The following is a 20,323-nucleotide window of genomic DNA, read 5'->3' on the forward strand; positions in this document are numbered from 1 at the left end:
TCGTGTATCTCCATCTAACTCACCTCAAGTACGTTAGCAGAGTAAACCCAGGAAACTCACAGTCACTGCGCCTCGTGTATCTCCATCTAACTCACCTCAAGAACGTTAGCAGAGTAAACCCAGGAAACTCACAGTCGCTGCGCCTCGTGTATCTCCATCTAACTCACCTCAAGAACGTTAGCAGAGTAAACCCAGGAAACTCACAGTCACTGCGCCTCGTGTATCTCCATCTAACTCACCTCAAGTACGTTAATGGGAGTAAACCCAGGAAACTCACAGCCGCTGCGCCTCGTGTTAATACCCTAATTAATAGTCCCTTTGATGATACCTTCACCCAGCGATATTTGCTAGGATGGTTTACTTCCTTACAGATTAAAAAATTGGAAGTGCTTTGATACCCTAGTTAATACCCTAATATTAACTGGGATACAGTCAGTGTGAATGGTATAGAGGGCGCAGAATTCTTAAATTGCATTCAGGAGAACTTTTGTAGCCAGTACATAGCAAGCCCAACAAGTGGGGGGGGGGGGGTGCAGTTCTGGATTTAGTTTTAGGGAATGAGGCTGGGCGGGTGGAAGGAGTATCAGTGGGAGAACATTTTAATGGTAGTTATCATAATTCAATTAGATTTAGCATAGTTATGGAAAAGGACAATGATAGAACAGGCGTAAAAGTTCTAAATTGGGAAAAGGCCAATTTTACTAAGCTGAGAAGCGATTTAGCAAAAATGGACTGGAAACAGCTACTTGAAGGTAAATCAGTGTCAGAGCAGTGGGAGGAGTTCAAGGGGGAGATTCAAGGGGTTCAGAGTAAACATGTTCCCACAAAGAAAAAGGGTGAGACTGCCAAATCTAGAGCCCCCTGGAATGTTAAGGAGCATTCAGGGTAAGATAAGGCAGAAAAGGAAAGCTTATGTCAGACACCGAGAGCTCAATACTGCAGAAAGCCTAGAGGAGTATAGAAAGTGCAGGGGTGAAATTAAAAAGGAAATTAGGAAAGCAAAGAGAGGGCATGAAAAAATATAGGCAAGGAAAATCAAAGAAAACCCAAAGATGTTTTATAAATACATAAAGAGCAAGAGGATAACCAAGGAAAGAGTAGGGCCTATTAGAGACCAAAAAGGTAAACTATGTGTGGAGGTGGAAGATGTGGGTATGGTTCTTAATGAATACTTTGTGTCTGTCTTCACAAAAGAGGGGGACGATACAGAGATTGTAGTTAAGGAGGAGGAGTGTGAAATATTGGATGGGATAAACATAGTGAGAGAGGAAATATTAAGGGGTTTAGTCTCTTTGAAAGTAGATGAATCACCAGGCCTGGATGAAATGTATCCCAGGCTGTTAAAAGAAGCAAGGGAGGAAATAGCAGAGGCTCTGACCATCATTTTCCAATCCTCCCTGGATACAGGCGTGGTGCTGGAGGATTGGAGGACTGCTAACGTCGTACCGTTGTTTCAAAAGGGAGAAAAGGAAAGACCGAGGAATTATAGGCCAGTCAGTCTAACCTCGGTGGTGGGCAAATTATTGGAAACAATTCTGAGGGACAGGATAAACCGTCATTTAGAAAGACACAGGTTAATCAAGGACAGTCAGCATGGATTTGTTAAGGGAAAGTCGTGTCTGACTAACCTGATTGAATTTTTTGAGGAGGTAACAAGGAGGATCGATGAGGGTAGCGCGTTTGATGTAATCTACATGGATTTTATCAAGGCTTTTGACAAGATCCCCCATGGCAGACTGGTTAGAAAAGTAAAAGCCCATGGGATCCAAGGGAAAGTGGCAAGTTGGATCCAAAATTGGCTCAGTGGCAGGAAGTGACAGGTGTTTTTGGGACTGGAAGTTGTTTCCAGTGGGGTTCCGCAAGGCTCAGTACTAGGTGCTTTTTGTGGTAAATATCAATAGACTTAAATGTTATGGAATTCAATCCCCAAAGCACCAGGAAAATTCCACAACATCACTTAATAAGAATTTGATTTATTCAGTTGTTGTAATCACTGGTCCGAATGTGATCTCCTACAAATACCCCCAAGATTATCCATAAGTCTTGGATTCCCTTAGTTTAGGGCCATCATGCAATTAAAAAAAATAATGTGTTAAGCTTGGTTTTAATTAGTAAATTTTGCACGTGTGTAGAATCTTATGATGAGGAATTGTGAGGTGTATTGAAGGCTGGAGACTCAGAGCGTGATGGGCCTGGGAGGTCATCGAATTACTGTGTCAAGGCAAGACTGACTGTAATTAAAATTAGAATTAATTTAAAATCCCCACCTAGGTACTCTGAGTAACTTCCATGATTAAAGCGTGTTAAAAAATTAATCTCTAAAAAATGAAGGCATTAACCGCAGAAGTAAACTGCAATTAATTGACAGCCCTACCTTAATTATCACATTCAGCAGCACAATTACTGGAGGTGTGTCTTGCCATGTCATGTCAGGAAAGAATCAACTTTTTATTTTAAAAACAAGCTGGTTTTATGAGTGTTGTTCAAAGAAGTTCTGTAGCATTTTGGTACAAATCCATCCATGCTGGAGAATAAAGTGGTAAGGCTACCTACCCATTGAATGGAATTCCTCATTCTCCACGTACAAAGCCCTCATCGTCTTCTGTCTGATTTGCGATTGATTGAACCTTGCTTCCTTTTCATTATATGCTGGTAAATTCCAATAGTCTTAAATCTACCCGGCAACTGCCTTCCTCAGAAGAACTGAGGAAGGTTTGAATGGTAGCCTTACATAGTAACATAGGAGCATGGGATGGTGAGAATGAGGAGAATTACTGAAGGCACGTAATCACACTTTCCTTTTAATAAGTGAAGTCAGGCTTTTTCACTTGAATACACCCTACAAAGCCCATTGGATACGATCTTCATACACTCAGAACTCAAAATAACTATTCTAATGAATGGAACTATCTCCACTAAATGCTTCATAAATATTTTAGCAAAGGTTCAGTGGAGTTAGGAGATAAAATACCAACAAATTCAGCGTCATGAAAAATTCAGCTCTGAAATACATTTCCAATCAAGCTGTCAAACATGAAGATTGTGATATTTTTGATTGTAGAATAACTAGTGGATACCAGCGGCCCAATCCGGGCCGCGAGGGATATCATTGGTCCAAACCAGACCGTGAGGGATACCATTGGTCCAATCCAGGCCGTGAGGGATACCATTGGTCCAATCCAGGCCGCGAGGGATACCATTGGTCCAAACCAGACCGTGAGGGATATCATTGGTCCAATCCAGGCCGTGAGGGATATCATTGGTCCAATCCAGGCCGTGAGGGATATCATTGGTCCAAACCAGACCGCGAGGGATATCATTGGTCCAATCCAGGCCGCGAGGGATAGCATTGGTCCAAACCAGACCGCGAGGGATATCATTGGTCCAAACCAGACCGCGAGGGATATCATTGGTCCAAACCAGACCGCGAGGGATATCATTGGTCCAATCCGGGCCACGAGGGATATCATTGGTCCAATCCAGGCCGCGAGGGATAGCATTGGTCCAATCCAGATCGCGAGACATACCATTGGTCCAATCCAGATCGCGAGGCATACCATTGGTCCAATCCGGGCCATGAGGGATACCAGCAGCCCAATCCGGGCCGCGAGGGATATCATTGGTCCAAACCAGACCGTGAGGGATATCATTGGTCCAAACCAGACCGTGAGGGATATCATTGGTCCAAACCAGACCGTGAGGGATATCATTGGTCCAAACCAGACCGTGAGGGATATCATTGGTCCAAACCAGACCGTGAGGGATATCATTGGTCCAAACCAGACCGCGAGGGATATCATTGGTCCAAACCAGACCGCGAGGGATACCATTGGTCCAATCCAGATCACCATTATAAAAGGTACTTTCTATCAGGAGTCACTAGTGAGTGATTAGAAGCAGATACCCTGAGTGATATAAACCTCGGGCCTTCCTGCAGTGTATGGCTACCTAGTACCCCAGTTAGGGTTTTCACTCCGTACATCACTGAGGGAAACTGCACTCTGACTATTAAAAAGCATTTTTACAGGGGAGTTTGATTTAGTTTGTGATCCATGCTTGTGCCAAGAATGGATGGTAAAACACTGAATGATTAACCAGAACAGGAATACAGAGAAACAGCTGGAAAGTGATATTAAAGCCTACAGCCTGCATGAATTAGTGATAGCATTACATCGCTTTTCACTGTTCCCATTCCTTTTTATAGAGCAGCTACCTCTCGTACAGTAGTACAACTGTCCTCTGTCCAAGCTGAATGTCACTAATTTGAGTGTAACTGGTGAATTCTGCTCTCCCATTATGCCGTGCGCGGTGATTACAAGGATAGTATTGTGGATGTAGGTTCCCGTCCCGATAAACAGCTTGCAAGCAGAACACCTATGTGTAGAGCATTCGACAGGCACGCTCGAGGGACAAGCTTCTCATAGGCCTGATCTTAACCATGTGGACAAGTCCTTTTACCTCTTTTCCCCAGTCCTTGGTTTCATTTTGTGTGATATTTCCATTGAATTTTAAAACATTGTCCACAGGATTAAAATCAACTCGCTCTCAGTCTGTGAGCCCAGGCTGGTTCCAGCTCATCGGTCCTGTTCCGTCTCTTTCCTGTGTAACATGCGGAGTTTATGTTCTGCTGTTCTGTGTACAATCTCCAGCCCGTCTGCATCCAGTTCTTTCAACAGCAGCAGAACAGCACTCAGCACGTTGGAGGTGCGCTGGAGAGAGAGAGAAAACCAATTCAGAACACAGCCCCTTGGATAATATTACAGCACCCTGCGCTCTCACCCACCTCTCTACAGCCTGTCTGTACAAACAAATATGGAGCTCTGCGTGTGGAAGACTTCAGGAAGACAGAATAGGTGGCAGGCACGATTTAAGGTGAAGAAGTGTGCATTGATTGAGAAGAGAAACAAGGAATGGGAGTGTACATTCAATGGAAAGATGCTGAAGGGTGTGGATGAACCCAAGAGGGTCACAGAGTTCAGGAGGGTTGTAGGGCTGGAGGAGGTTAGAGGCTAGGAACGGCAAGGTCATGAACGGGTTTAAACAAGGAACAGAATTTTAAATTGGAGGTGTTGGAGGACCAAGAGCTGGGGTGAAGGGCGAGTGGGATTTGGTGCAGGATAGGATACAGGCAGCGGAGCTTTGCATGAGCTGAAGTTTATGGAGGATTGGAGTAATTGAGTGTGGAAGTGGTGAAAGCAGGAATGAGGGTTTCAGCAATGGATAGGCTGAGGCAGGTGAGGTTAGAGAGACCGGCCATCGACTCAGTACACCCGAGAACAACTCACATTTCCCCGCACCTTTAACATAGTCAAAGGTATCAAGGCACCTCACACAGAAACGAGAGAGTTAGGAGAGCTGAGCAAAGATATGATGGAACAGATTAAAGGAAAAGTACAAACTTGCATTTCACAGCCTCAGGACGTCCCAAAGTACTTCACAGCCAACTAATTACTTCTGAGTTGCAGGCACTGTTGTTTTGTAGGCGAATGCACCAGCCAATTTGCACACAGCAAGGTCCTACGACAGAACTGCAGTGAAGTGTTGGCCGAGATTATGTGCTCAAATCCGAGAGTGAGACTTGAACCCACGACCCACTGACTCAGAAGTGAGTGAGCAACCACTGAGCCCAGGTGACAGCTTGGGTTTAAAAAGGTGTTTAAAGACAGGGAGGGAGGCTAAAGGGTTAAATTATGAGGACAATTTGAATAGACTAAGCTTATATTCCCTTGAATGTAGAAGATTAAGGGGTGATCTAATCGAGGCATTTATGATGATTTACGGATCTGATAGGATCGTTAGAAACTAGTTCCTCTGGTGGGAGAATCCAGAACAAGGAGGCATAACCTTCAAATCAGGAAGCACTTCTTCCACAACAGAGGAGTGGAAATCTGGAACTCTCCCTCTCAAAAACCTGATGAGACTGGAAGCAAGGTGGGTAGATGGAGTTAAGATACAGATCAGGCATGATCTAATTCAATGGCAGAACAGGCTTGAAGGGCTGAATGGCCTCCTCCTGTTCCTGTAAATGATAGAATAGAGGGAAGGGGACATGCACAGGAGGATAGAGTTTGGGGACCAAAGGGCTTGGGACATGATAAAAGGCTGGAGGAAGTAACAGAGATAAGGTGGAACGAGGCCATGGGGGGATTTTCAGATGAAGAAGGTTTTGAGAGTCAGCATGGTGGGGAATGGGGAGCCAGCATCAGTCACCAAGGACAAGCTTGCTGGGCAAGTGGGACTTAATAAAGGGCAGGATGTGGGCAGTACGATCCTGGGTGAGCTGGAGTTTACGCAGAGAAGTTGGAGAAATTGAGTCTGGAAATGACCATAATGTGAAAACGGATTTGGGCTGTCAATGGCAGTGCGGCAGGCAATGTTTCACAGGTGCTACTAAGCAGTCCTGGCGATGGCTAGGATCTGGGGTTTGAAAAGGACACTGAGGGTTTGCACTAACTCATGCAATTTGAGTCAGCAGTCAGGGAGAGAGATGGAATAAATAGCAAAAGTAAAGAGATTTTAGGGAAGACTGAATATGCTGGCTTCCCAACTGATGGAAATTTTGGCTCATCCGTGATTTGATGTTGGAACAGTAATTGTGGGAGCAGGAGGCGAGTTTCATGGAAGAAATAATTCAGAAAGGATTGTGTTTGGTGTAGGGGGTGACAGGAAGCTGTAGTGTCTGTTGAATGGTCTCAATCCTACAGGTAAAACAGTCCACGAGCTCCTCGTACTTAGTGTTAGAGGTAAACGGTGGAAAGGGGGTTTAGCTTGTCATTGAGGAAAGGAGCATGGGATTGTCCTTGTCCTCCCGGACGATCTGGCCAGAGAAAGGGTGGTATCGGTCAAAACAGTCAAGCCAGATGTGGCAGTTGGATGGCTGGACCAATAATGTGCTGGATCTGCTCAAGTCGATGCCACTGAGAATTGATGGTCTGAAGGTGGGAACTGTAAAGGGTGGAGGAAAGGGTGGGGGTTCGAGATTGTGAGCAGTTTGCTGGAGATGAAGATGTCAAAGTCTGAACCAAGGGAGCAGATGAACAAGGTAAACGTGGTGGAGGCTGACTAGAAGGGGGAAGAGCCTACATCCTCCGGAACGTGGCATCAGGAACCAGCAGAGAGAAACGACCCTGCATCCTTCCAATGTGTGCTCTCATACAGTGGTGCTTCACATTGGTTATAAGGCACTGCCCTGGGTGATACTAAACTGCACAGAGCAGAAGGTCCCAGGTTCGATCCCTGACCAATGCCAAGTTAACTGATATTAGCCAGGGGTTGAAGTTGGAGAACTATAATTCATCGCAGCAATCCAGGGCTATGGAAGAGGGGGTAAAAAGTCAGAGATCCCACTCCCTACACATGGTGAGGAAAACAATCCAGCCTGGCTGTGATGTTCTTCCACTGAGGCTCTGGGAGATGTGATAACACAGGGTGGGAATGGAACCCGGCACCTGCTGATCTGGATATCGGTGTCAGCTGGCCAGCTGTGTGGTCCTTGTACAGCCAGCACCAAGTCCCATTTAATCCCACCACTAAAGTGTGTCATTCCATTAGGCGTGGTCACAGCGTGGTTGTGACTCGTGCCTTGAGAGCCAGCCGAGTAAACGCCTCAATAACTCCGATATAAAAGGGCCTGTAGTAGCACATCAGCCTGGGTTACTATGTCCCACACTCCACAAACGAGGGGTTCAGCCTTTCTTTATTCCTTAGGTTTGTCCTTTTGGGGTATCCTTCTTTCCAGCCCCACCGCCCCCTCCTCTTTCCAGCCCCCCACCCCCAACCCCAACCCCCACACCCTCTCCGTGTGTACCCCAGTGCACAGTAAAGTATTGTACTCACCCTCCCCGCGTGTACCCCAGTGCACAGTAAAGTATTGTACTCACCCTCCCCGTGTGTACCCCAGTGCACAGTAAAGTATTGTACTCACCCTCCCCGTGTGTACCCCAGTGCACAGTAAAGTATTGTACTCACCCTCCCCGCGTGTACCCCAGTGCACAGTAAAGTATTGTACTCACCCTCCCCGTGTGTACCCCAGTGCACAGTAAAGTATTGTACTCACCCTCACCGTGTGTACCCCAGTGCACAGTAAAGTATTGTACTCACCCTCCCCGTGTGTACCCCAGTGCACAGTAAAGTATTGTACTCACCCTCCCCGTGTGTACCCCAGTGCACAGTAAAGAATCGGACTCACCCTTTTCGTGCCGTTGCTGATATTTGTTTCCTTCACTGCAACAGAGGAGGAGAATTTGTCTCTTCCCAGTGGTTTCATTCCAAGCTCTTCCCGGATCTTACTACAATGAAAACCAGTTGATCAGTAAATGCCACCCAAGAATGGGACAGTTTCGAGACCTATATTGCGAGACCGGGAGAACCTAGAACGGACCTTTCACGAACATCTGGGAACTTGTGCCAAAATTGGGAGAGCTGTCCCAGACTAGTCAAGCAACAGCCTGACATAGCCATACTCACAGAATCATATCTTTCAGCCAAAGTCCCAGACTCTTCCATCACCATCCCTGGGTATGTCCTGTCCCACCGGCAGGACAGACCCACCAGAGGTGGCGGTACAGTGATATACAGTCACGAGGGAGTGGCCATGACAGTCCTCAACATTGACTCCGGACCCCATGAAATCTCATGGCATCAGGTCAAACATGGGCAAGGAAACCTCCTGCTGATTACCACCTACCGCCCTCCCTCAGCTGATGAATCAGTCCTCCCTTGGAGGAAGCACTGAGGGTAGCAAGGGCACAGAATGTACTCTTCAATGTCTATCACCAAGAGTGCCTCGGTAGCACCACTACTGACCAAGCTGGCCGAGTCCTAAAGGACATAGCTGCCAGACTGGACCTGCAGCAAGTGGTGAGCTAACCAACACGAGGGAAAAACCTACTTGGCCTCGTCCTCACCAATCTCCCTGTCGCAGATGCATCTGTCCATGACAGTATTGGTAGGAGTGACCACCGCACAGTCCTCGTGGAGATGAAGTCCCGTCTTCGCACTGAGGACAGCATCCAATGTGTTGTGTGGCACTACCACCGTGCTAAATGGGATAGATTCAGAACAGATCTAGCAGCTCAAAATTGGGCATCCATGAGGCACTGTGGGCTATCAGCAGCAGCAGTAGAATTGTATTCCAGCACAATCTGTAACCTCATGGCCCGGCATATTCCTCACTCTACCATTACCAACAAACCAGGGGATCAACCCTGGTTCAATGAGGAGTGTAGAAGAGCATGCCAGGAGCAGCACCAGGCGTACCTAAAAATGAGGTGCCAACCTGGTGAAGTTACAACTCAGGACTACATGCATGCTAAACAGCGGAAGCAACATGCTATAGACAGAGCTAAGCGATTCCACAACCAACGGATCAGATCAAAGCTCTGCAGTCCTGCCACATCCAGTCGTGAATGGTGGTGGACAATTAAACAACTAATGGGAGGAGGAGGCTCTGTAAACATCCCCACCCTCAATGATGGCGGAGTCCAGCACGTGAGTGCAAAAGACAAGGCTGAAGCGTTCGCAACCATCTTCAGCTAGAAGTGCCGAGTGGATGATCCATCTCGGCCTCCTCCCGATATCCCCACCATCACAGAAGCCAGTCTTCAGCCAATTTGATTCACTCCACGTGATATCAGAAACGGCTGAGTGCACTGGATACAACAAAGGCTATGGGCCCCGACAACATCCTGGCTGTAGTGCTGAAGACTTGTGCTCCAGAACTAGCCGCGCCTCTAGCCAAACTGTTCCAGTACAGCTACAACACTGGCATCTACCCAACAATGTCTCGGAGCGGCTACAGAACATTTTGGAGGGGGAGGGCGAACAGCCAGCTGTCGTGGTGCACATAGGCACCAACGATATAGGTAAAAAAGGGGATGAGGTCCTAAAAGCAGAATATAGGGAGTTAGGAGGTAAATTAAAAAATAGGACCTCAAAGGTAGTAATCTCAGGATTGCTGCCAGTGCCACGTGCTAGTCAGAGTAGAAATAGGAGGATATTTCAAATGAATACGTGGCTAGAGGAATGGTGCAAGGGGGAGGGATTCAAATTCCTGGGACACTGGAAACGGTTCTGGGGGAGGTGGGACCAGTACAAACCGGACGGTCTGCACCTGGGCAGGGCCGGGACCGCTGTCCTAGGAGGAGTGTTTGCTAGTGCTGTTGGGGAGGGTTTAAACTAAAGTGGCAGGGGGTTGGGAACCTGAGCAGGGAGAGAGAGGAAAGCGTAACAGGAAGGGACAGAAGGTATGGAGTAATAGGTAAAGTGTTAAAAAAGGAAAAAGCAGGAACTAAGCGTCACAAAACAGATTTGAAAGTTCTTTATCTGAATGCACGTAGCATTCGTAATAAAATGGACGAGTTAACGGCACAAATAACTACGTATGGGTATGATCTTGTGGCCATTACAGAAACATGGCTGCAGGGTGACAACGACTGGGAATTAAATATGCCAGGGTATTTAACAATCAGGAAGGACAGGCAGGAAGGAAGGGGAGGTGGGGTGGCTATGTTAATAAAGGAAGGAATCACTGTAATACAGAGAAATGATATTGGGACAAAGCATCAAGATAATGAAACAGTTTGGGTGGAGATAAGGAATAATAAGGGAAAAAAAACATTAGTGGGCGTAGTATATAGGCCTCCTAATAGTTGCAACTCTGCTGGAAGAAGTATTAATCAGGAGATAGTCGGGGCATGTAATAAGGGAACAGCCATAATTATGGGGGATTTTAATTATCATATTAACTGGACAAATCAAATTGGGCAGAGCAGACTTGAGGACGAGTTCATTGAGTGCATCAGGGATGGATTTCTTGAGCAGTATGTAACTGATCCTACAAGGGGGCAGGCAACCTTGGACCTGGTCCTGTGTAATGAGTCAGGATTAATTAATAATGTCCTAGTTAAGGATCCCCTTGGAACGAGCGACCACAACATGGTTGAATTCCATATCCAATTAGAGGGTGAGAAGGTTGATTCTCAAACAAGCGTACTGAGCTTGAATAAAGGAGACTATGATGGTATGAGAGCGGAATTGATTAAAGTGGACTGGGAAAATAGATTAAAGGGTAAGACGGTACATGAGCAGTGGTGTTCATTTAGGGAGTTATTTTACAACTTTCAAAATAAATATATTCCACTGAGGAAAAAAGGGTGTAAAAGAAAAGACAGCCACCCGTGGCTAAGTAAAGAAATCAAGGATAGTATCCGACTAAAAACAAGGACATATAAGGTAGCCAAACTTAGTGGGAGGATAGAAGATTGGGAATTCTTCAAAAGACAGCAAAAAGTAACTAAAGGATTGATTAAGAAAGGGAAGTTAGATTATGAAAAGAAATTAGCAAAAAATATAAAAACAGATAGCAAGAGTTTCTATAGTTATATAAAAAGAAAAAGGGTGGCTAAGGCAAACATAGGTCCCTTAGAGGATGAGACCGGGAAATTAATGGTGGGAAACATGGAGATGGCAAAAATGCTGAACAAATATTTTGTTTCAGTCTTTACAGTAGAGGACACTAAGAATATCCCAACACTGGACAAACAGGGGACTCTCGGGGGGGAGGAGCTAAATACGATTAAAATCACTCAGGAGATGGTACTCAGTAAAATAATGGGACTCAAGGCGGATAAATCCCCTGGACCTGATGGCTTCCATCCTAGGGTCTTGAGGGAAGTGGCAGTAGGGATTGTGGATGCTTTGGTGATAGTTTTCCAAAATTCCCTGGACTCAGGAGAGGTCCCGGCAGATTGGAAAACTGCTAATGTAACACCGTTATTTAAAAAGGGTAGTAGGCAGAAGGCTGGAAATTATAGGCCAGTTAGCTTAACATCTGTGGTGGGTAAAATTTTGGAGTCTATTATTAAGGAGACAGTAACGGAACATTTAGATAAGCATAATTTAATAGGACAAAGTCAGCATGGCTTCATGAAGGGGAAGTCATGTCTGACAAATTTGCTTGAGTTCTTCGAGGATATAACGTATAGGGTGGATAAAGGGGAACCAGTGGACGTAGTGTATTTAGACTTCCAGAAGGCATTCGACAAGGTGCCACATGAAAGATTATTACTTAAGATAAAAAATCACGGGATTGGGGGTAATATTCTGGCATGGGTGGAGGATTGGTTATCAAACAGGAAGCAGAGAGTTGGGATAAATGGTTCATTTTCGGACTGGCAACCAGTAACCAGTGGTGTTCCACAGGGGTCGGTGCTGGGTCCCCAACTCTTTACAATCTATATTAACGATTTGGAGGAGGGGACCGAGTGCAACATATCAAAATTTGCAGATGATACAAAGATGGGAGGGAAAGTAGAGAGTGAGGAGGACATAAAAAACCTGCAAGGGGATATAGACAGGCTGGGTGAGTGGGCGGAGATTTGGCAGATGCAATATAATATTGGAAAATGTGAGGTTATGCACTTTGGCAGGAAAAATCAGAGAGCAAGTTATTTTCTTAATGGCGAGAGACTGGAAAGTACTGCAGTACAAAGGGATCTGGGGGTCCTAGTGCAAGAAAATCAAAAAGTTGGTATGCAGGTGCAGCAGGTGATCAAGAAAGCCAACGGAATGTTGGCTTTTATTGCTAGGGGGATAGAATATAAAAACAGGGAGGTATTGCTGCAGTTATATAAGGTATTGGTGAGACCGCACCTGGAATACTGCATACAGTTTTGGTCTCCATACTTAAGAAAAGACATACTTGCTCTCGAGGCAGTACAAAGAAGGTTCACTCGGTTAATCCCGGGGATGAAGGGGCGCACATATGAGGAGAGGTTGAGCAGATTGGGACTCTACTCATTGGAGTTCAGAAGAATGAGAGGCGATCTTATTGAAACATATAAGATTGTGAGGGGTCTTGATCGGGTGGATGCAGTAAGGATGTTCCCAAAGATGGGTGAAACTAGAACTAGGGGGCATAATCTTAGAATAAGGGGCTGCTCTTTCAAAACTGAGATGAGGAGAAACTTCTTCACTCAGAGGGTGGTAGGTCTGTGGAATATGCTGCCCCAGGAAGCTGTGGAAGCTACATCATTAGATAAATTTAAAACAGAAATAGACAGTTTCCTCGAAGTAAAGGGAATTAGGGGTTATGGGGAGCGGGCAGGAAATTGGACATGAAGCTGAGTTCGGATCGGTCAATGCCCTGTGGGTGGCGGAGAGGGCCCAGGGGCTATGTGGCCGGGTCCTGCTCCGACTTCTTGTGTTCTTTAGATTTGTGGTTGGGATCAGATCAGCCATGATCTTATTAAATGGCGGAGCAGGCTCGAGGGGCCGATTGGCCTACTCCTGCTCCAATTTCTTATGTTCTTATGTAATGTCATAGCATACAAGGCTACGGACCAAATGCTGGAATATGGGATTAGAGTAGACAGGGCTTGATGGCCGGCGCGGACACGATGGGCCGAAGGGCTTCTATCCGTGCCGTATAACTCTATAACTCTATAATGTGGAAAATTGCCCAGGTCTGTCCTGTCCAGAAAAAGCAGGACAAATTCAATTCAGCCAATTACCGCCCCATCAGTCTACTCTCAATCATCAGCAAAGTGATGGAAGGTGTCGTCGACAGTGCTATCAAGCGGCACTTACTCACCAATAACCTGCTCACCGATGCTCAGTTTGAGTTCCGCCAGGACCACTCGGCTCCAGACCTCATTACAGCCTTGGTCCAAACATGGACAAAAGAGCTGAATTCCAGAGATGAGGTGAGTGACTGCCCTTGACATCAAGGCAGCATTTGACAGAGTGTGGCACCAAGGAGCCCTCATAAAATTGAAGTCAATGGGAATCAGGGGGAAAACTCTCCAGTGGCTGGAGTCATACCTAGCACAAAGGAAGATGGTAGTGGTTGTTGGAGGCCAATCATCTCATTGCTGCAGGAGTTCCTCAGGGCCAACCATCTTCAGCAGCTTCATCAATGACCTTCCCTCCATCATAAGGTCAGAAATGGGGATGTTCGCTGATGATTGCAGTGTTCAGTTCCATTCACAACCCCTCAGATAATGAAGCAGTCCGAGCCCGCATGCAGCAAGACCTGGGCAACATCCAGGCTTGGGCTCATAAGTGGCAAGTAAAATTCACGCCAGACAAGTGCCAGGCAATGACCATCTCCAACAAGAGAGAGAATCTAAACACCTCCCCTTGACATTCAATGGCATTACCATGTCCTATCACTCCCAGGGCAGGTACAGCACAGGTTAGATACAGAGTAAAGCTCCCTCTACACTGTCCCATCAAACACTCCCAGGGCAGGTACAGCACGGGTTAGATACAGAGTAAAGCTCCCTCTACACTGTCCCATCAAACACTCCCAGGGCAGGTACAGCACGGGTTAGATACAGTGTAAAGCTCCCTCTACACTGTCTCATCAAACAGTCCCAGGGGCTGGTACAGCACAAGTTAGATACAAAGTGGAGATCCCTCTACACTCTCCACAAGTGGTTTCTGATGCTACCAAACTTACTGTGGACTCAAGACGCATAGACACATTGGTACCACACAGAGTTACCCACTGGGTCACAGGGAATTAGAGAACGGCCTTTAGTTTCTGGGGTCTGGTTTAATCTTTTGTGGTCTTGACCCTGCTCTCTGGAATTCTCTCCTTAAACTCTGCTGCCTTCTTGCTCTCTCCCCACCATCACTCTTACTACTGCTTGGTTACCGCATTCTCCTCAGGACCTTTCCTGCATTAAAAGCACTAAATAAATGCAAATCAAGCCCAAACTGATGCAGTGAAGTTCTCCTCTATCTTGTGGCTGTGAGGCTCATCGGTGGAAGGGACCAACAGCACAGATCTGCTCCTAATGTGACACTACTTGGGATTAAGGCAGGAGAGTCAGTAAACAGAGGCACAGATTTAAGGTAATTGGGGGAAAAAGACAGGGGGGAGAAGGGGGAAAAAGACAGGGGGGAGAAGGGGAGACATCTTTTTTAAATTGGCGAGTTGTTCTGATCTGGAATGCACTGCCTGTCAGGGCGGTGGAAGCAGATTCAAAAGGGAACTGGATAAATACTTGAAAAGGAAACATTTGCAGGGTATTGGGGGAAAGAGCAGGGGAGTGGGACTAATTGGATAGCTCTTTCAAAGAGCCGGCACAGGCACGATGGGCTGAACGGCCTCCTGTGCTGTCTCATTCTGTAAGTTGACAATCTCACTGAAAGAAACCACATGATGCGGTCTGTCTAATTGGACATTCACACTAGTGAAGTAAGGGGGCTCTTCTAAAATTGGGGCTGAGTTACTCTGTTGCGGGTGGGTTGTGTGTAACCCTGGAATGAGTGATACCAGCAGTGGATCCCTGCAACGGGAGGTGTGTTCCATTCCCCAGCACTAACATTCCTTCCTTCAATGAACAAACTTTCTCATATAAAAAGTCAGGTCAAGCAAACAACCTGCCGGAGAGATTTGGGAGTGAACATTTGAATCAGGTTACAATATAACTTAATCAGCCCTAGTATCTGGGTGAGGTTGGGTTTTCAGAAACGTATGTGTGACAGTGCACCCATTAATGGACCCTGCGGACTGAATGGGAGCACAGGGAGTCAATCTAGCCCACTCCTCACTTTGTCTCCTCCATTCTGAAGCTCAGGAGGTCACTTTCCGTTTCGGTGGTTGGTTCACAGGTGCTGGATTCTCTCCGGGAGTGGTTGGTTGTTGACTCGATGGGCTCTTTGCTTGGCATGGCGGCCATCTCTTCACCATCCTGTAAAGCCTGAGCCAGCTCCTCGTCTGTCACCGCTATAACAGATAGATTACAAAGTCTCAATAACAGCTCAATAACTTTCACTAATTGCAGGACTCTGGGTTCTTACCTCCCCAACACCCCCCACCCAACCCCCCTCCTCAGCCCCCCACCTCACCCCCACCCAACCCCCCTCCTCAGCTCCCCACCTCACCCCCACCCAACCCCCCTCCTCAGCCCCCCACCTCAGCCTCAGCCCCCCACCTCACCCCCACCCAACCCCCCTCCTCAGCTCCCCACCCACCCCCCCACCCAACACCTCACCCCAACTCCACACCCCCACCCCACCCCCACCCAACACCTCACCCCCCCCCACCCAACACCTCACCCCCCCCCACCCAACACCTCACCCCCCCCCACCCAACACCTCACCCCCCCCCCACCCAACACCTCACCCCCCCCCCACCCAACACCTCACCCCCCCCCCACCCAACACCTCACCCCCCCCCCCACCCAACACCTCACCCCCCCCCACCCAACACCTCACCCCCCCCCACCACCTCACCCCCCCCACCCAACACCTCACCCCCCCCCACCCAACACCTCACCCCCCCCCACCCAACACCTCACCCCCCCCCACCCAACACCTCACCCCCCCCCACCCAACACCTCACCCCCCCCCACCCAACACCTCACCCCCCCCCACCCAACACCTCACCCCCCCCCACCCAACACCTCACCCCCCCCCACCCAACACCTCACCCCCCCCCACCCAACACCTCACCCCCCCCCACCCAACACCTCACCCCCCCCCACCCAACACCTCACCCCCCCCCACCCAACACCTCACCCCCCCCCACCCAACACCTCACCCCCCCCCCACCCAACACCTCACCCCCCCCCCACCCAACACCTCACCCCCCCCCACCCAACACCTCACCCCCCCCCACCCAACACCTCACCCCCCCCCCACCCAACACCTCACCCCCCCCCCACCCAACACCTCACCCCCCCCCCACCCAACACCTCACCCCCCCCCCACCCAACACCTCACCCCCCCCCCACCCAACACCTCACCCCCCCCCACCCAACCCCTCACCCCCCCTCACCCAACCCCTCACCCAACACCTCACCCCCCCTCACCCAACACCTCACCCCCCCTCACCCAACACCTCACCCCCCCTCACCCAACACCTCACCCCCCCTCACCCAACACCTCACCCAACCCCCCACCCCCCCAAGCTGCTGACTGAAACAGGGCACGGGCACTTGTTCGCTCTGTGTCTCAGCCATTCGTCATGTAGGACCCTAGAGAATGGGCACATCACAACACACACAATCCCGGACTGCAGGGGAACTGTCAAACGACAGATGTTTCGAGCACAGGAGGCGGCCATTTGGCCCATCATTTTTGTGATGGCTGTACTACAGCACTTCAAAACTAATTCCACTGCCCTGCTTGCTTCCCAGAGCCCTGAAACTCTGCTTCAAATATTAATCCACTTTTGCCGTAAAATACGTAAAAGTCTCTGGCTCATCGACTCCTTGTGGAAAATCATTACCCAGAGAGTTTGTTGCGTGGAAAGAAATTCTCTCCTCACTCTCTCCATGACAGATTGAAATTGATGCACTTTATCGCTGACACCCAATCAAAACAGATGGCTGAGTTTTCCTTCCCCAGCCCACAATCCCAGAGTGTAATTGTAGTGACACAACTGCTGCCAAATCCAAGACCAGTGAACTCAACACAATTCAAGAATTGAACCATGCGACCAGGGCAGGTACAACACGGGTTAGATACAGAGTAAAGCTCCCTCTACACTGTCCCATCAAACACTCCCAGGGCAGGTACAGCACGGGTTAGATACACAGCAAAGCTCCCTCTACACTGTCCCATCAAACACTCCCAGGGCAGGTACAACACGGGTTAGATACAGAGTAAAGCTCCCTCTCCACTGTCCCATCAAACACTCCCAGGGCAGGTACAGCACGGGTTAGATACACAGCAAAGCTCCCTCTACACTGTCCCATCAAACACTCCCAGGGCAGGTACAACACGGGTTAGAGACAGAGTAAAGCTCCCTCTACACTGTCCCATCAAACACACCCAGGGCAGGTACAGCACGGGTTAGATACAGAGTAAAGCTCCCTCTACACTGTCCCATCAAACACTCCCAGGGCAGGTACAGCACGGGTTAGATACAGAGTAAAGCTCCCTCTACACTGTCCCAAACACTCCCAGGGCAGGTACAACACGGGTTAGAGACAGAGTAAAGCTCCCTCTACACTGTCCCATCAAACACACCCAGGGCAGGTACAGCACGGGTTAGATACAGAGTAAAGCTCCCTCTACACTGTCCCATCAAACACTCCCAGGGCAGGTACAGCACGGGTTAGATACAGAGTAAAGCTCCCTCTACACTGTCCCATCAAACACTCCCAGGGCAGGTACAGCACGGGATAGACACAATAATAACTTGTATTTATATAGCACCTTTAATGTAGTAAAACGTCCCAAGGCGCTTCACAGGAGCAATCATCAAACAAAATTTGACACTGAGCCACATAAGGAGATTTTAGGACAGGCGACCAAAAGCTTGGTCAAAGAGGTAGGTTTTAAGGAGCGTCTTAAAGGAGGAGAGAGAGGTAGAGAGGTTTAGGGAGGGAATTCCAGGCTTAGGGCCCAGGCAGCTGAAGGCACGGCTGCCAATGGTGGAGCGATTAAAATCGGGGATGCGCAAGAGGCCAGAATTGGAGGAGGGCAGAGATCTCGGAGGGTTGTAGGGCTGGAGGAGGTCTGAGAAATAGGGAGGTGCGAGACTATGGAGGAATTTGAAAACAAGGATGAGAATTTTAAAATCGAGGCGTTCCCGGACTGGGAGCCAATGTAGGTCAGTGAGCACAGGGGTGATGGGTGAACGGGACTTGGAGCGAGTTAGGATACGGGCAGCAAAGTTTTGGATGAGCTTAAATTTATGGAGGGTGGAAGATGTGAGGTCGGCCAGGAGAGCATTGGAATAGTCAAGTCTGGAAGTAACAAGGGCATGGATGAGGATTTCAGCAGCAGATGAGCTGAGGCAGGGGCAGAGACGGGTGATGTTACGGAGGAGGAAGTAGGTGGTCTTGGTGATGGAGAGGATATGTGGTCGGAAGCTCATCTCAGGGTCAAATAGGACGCCAAGGTTGCGAACGGTCTGGTTCAGCCTCAGACAGTGGCCAGGGAGAGGGATGGAGTCGGTGGCTGGGGAATGGAGTTTGTGGCGGGGACCGAAGGCAGTGGCTTCAGTCTTCCCAATATTTAGTTGGATGAAATTTCTGCTCATCCAGTATTGGATGTTTAACAGCATTACAAATCAGAGACAGTGGAGGGGTCAAGAGAAATGGTGGTGAGGTAGAGCTGGGTGTCGTCAGCGTACACGTAGAACCTGATGTGTCGTCATATGATGTCGCCGAGGGGCAGCCTGTAGATGAGAAATAGGAGGGGGTCAAGGATAGATCCTTGGGGGACTCGAGGTGATGGTGTGGGAGCAGGAAGAGAAGCCATTGCAGGAGATTCTCCGGCTACGGCTGGATAGATAAGAATGGAACCAGGTGAGCGCAGTCCCACCCAGCTGAACAACGGAGGAGAGGCGTTGGAGGAGGTTGGTGTGGTCATATGAACATACGAATTAAGAGCAGGAGTAGGCCATTCGGCCCCTCGAGCCTGCTCTGCCATTTGATAAGATCATGGCTGATCTGATTGTGACCTCAACCCTACTTTCCTGGCTACCTACTATAACCTTTGACTCCCTTGTTAATCAGGAATCTATCTAACTCAGCCTTAAAAATACTCAATGACCCTGCCTCCACCGCTCTCTGGGGAAGGGAGTTCCACAGACTCACAACCCTCAGGAGAGAAAAAATTCTCCTCATCTCCGTCTTAAATGGGAGACCCCTTATTTTTAAACTGTGCCCCTAGTTCTAGTCTCTCCCACAAGGGGAAACATCCTCTCAGCATCCACCCCTTCAAGTCCCCTCAGGATCTTATATGTTTCAATAAGATCACCTCTCATTCTTCTAAACTCCAATGTATACAGGTCCAACTTGTCCAACCTTTCCTCATAAGATAACCCCCTCATCCCAGGAATCAGTTGAGTGAATCTTCTCTGAACCGCCTCTAAAGCAATTATGTCCTTTCTTAAATAAGGAGACCAAAACTGCACACAGTATTCTAGATGTGGTCTCACCAATGCCCTGTACAACTGTAGCAAAACATCTCTACTTTTATATTCCATTCCCCTTGCAATAAATGACAACATTCCATTTGCCTTCCTAATCACTTGCTGTACCTGAACACTAACTTTTTGTGATTCATGTACTTGGACACCCAGATCCCTCTGTACCTCAGAGTTCTGCAATCTCTCTCCATTTAAATAAGATACTAATTTTCTATTCCACCTGCCAAAGTGGACAAGTTCACATTTTCCCACATTATAATCCATCTGCCAAATTTTTGCCCACTCACTTAATCGATCTCTATCCCTTTGCAGACTCTTTATGTCCTCTTCACAACTTACTTTCCTACCTACCTTTGTGTCAATAGCAAATTTAGCAACCATGCATTCGGTCCCTTCATCCAAGTCATTGATATAGATTGTAAATAG

The 20,323-nt window shown here is 48.1% G+C and overlaps 1 protein-coding gene across 1 annotated transcript in view; it reads right to left on the reverse strand.

Annotated features, from left to right (window-relative positions):
• Positions 1 to 2,785: 2,785 nt before the first annotated feature.
• cfap410 (cilia and flagella associated protein 410) overlaps positions 2,786 to 20,323 on the reverse strand; it is a 54,594-nt gene continuing 37,056 nt past the window's right edge. The window contains exons 5-7 of the mRNA XM_067978460.1: positions 15,562 to 15,736; positions 8,189 to 8,288; positions 2,786 to 4,709 (exon numbers count right to left, since the gene is read on the reverse strand). Of these exons, the coding sequence (XP_067834561.1) occupies positions 4,575 to 4,709; positions 8,189 to 8,288; positions 15,562 to 15,736 (410 nt within the window). The 3' untranslated portion in view covers positions 2,786 to 4,574. The remainder of the gene's footprint in view (positions 4,710 to 8,188; positions 8,289 to 15,561; positions 15,737 to 20,323) is intronic.

The sequence above is a fragment of the Heptranchias perlo genome, unplaced genomic scaffold (assembly GCF_035084215.1).
Source record: "Heptranchias perlo isolate sHepPer1 unplaced genomic scaffold, sHepPer1.hap1 HAP1_SCAFFOLD_292, whole genome shotgun sequence".
Classification (NCBI taxonomy): Eukaryota; Metazoa; Chordata; class Chondrichthyes; order Hexanchiformes; family Hexanchidae; genus Heptranchias; species Heptranchias perlo.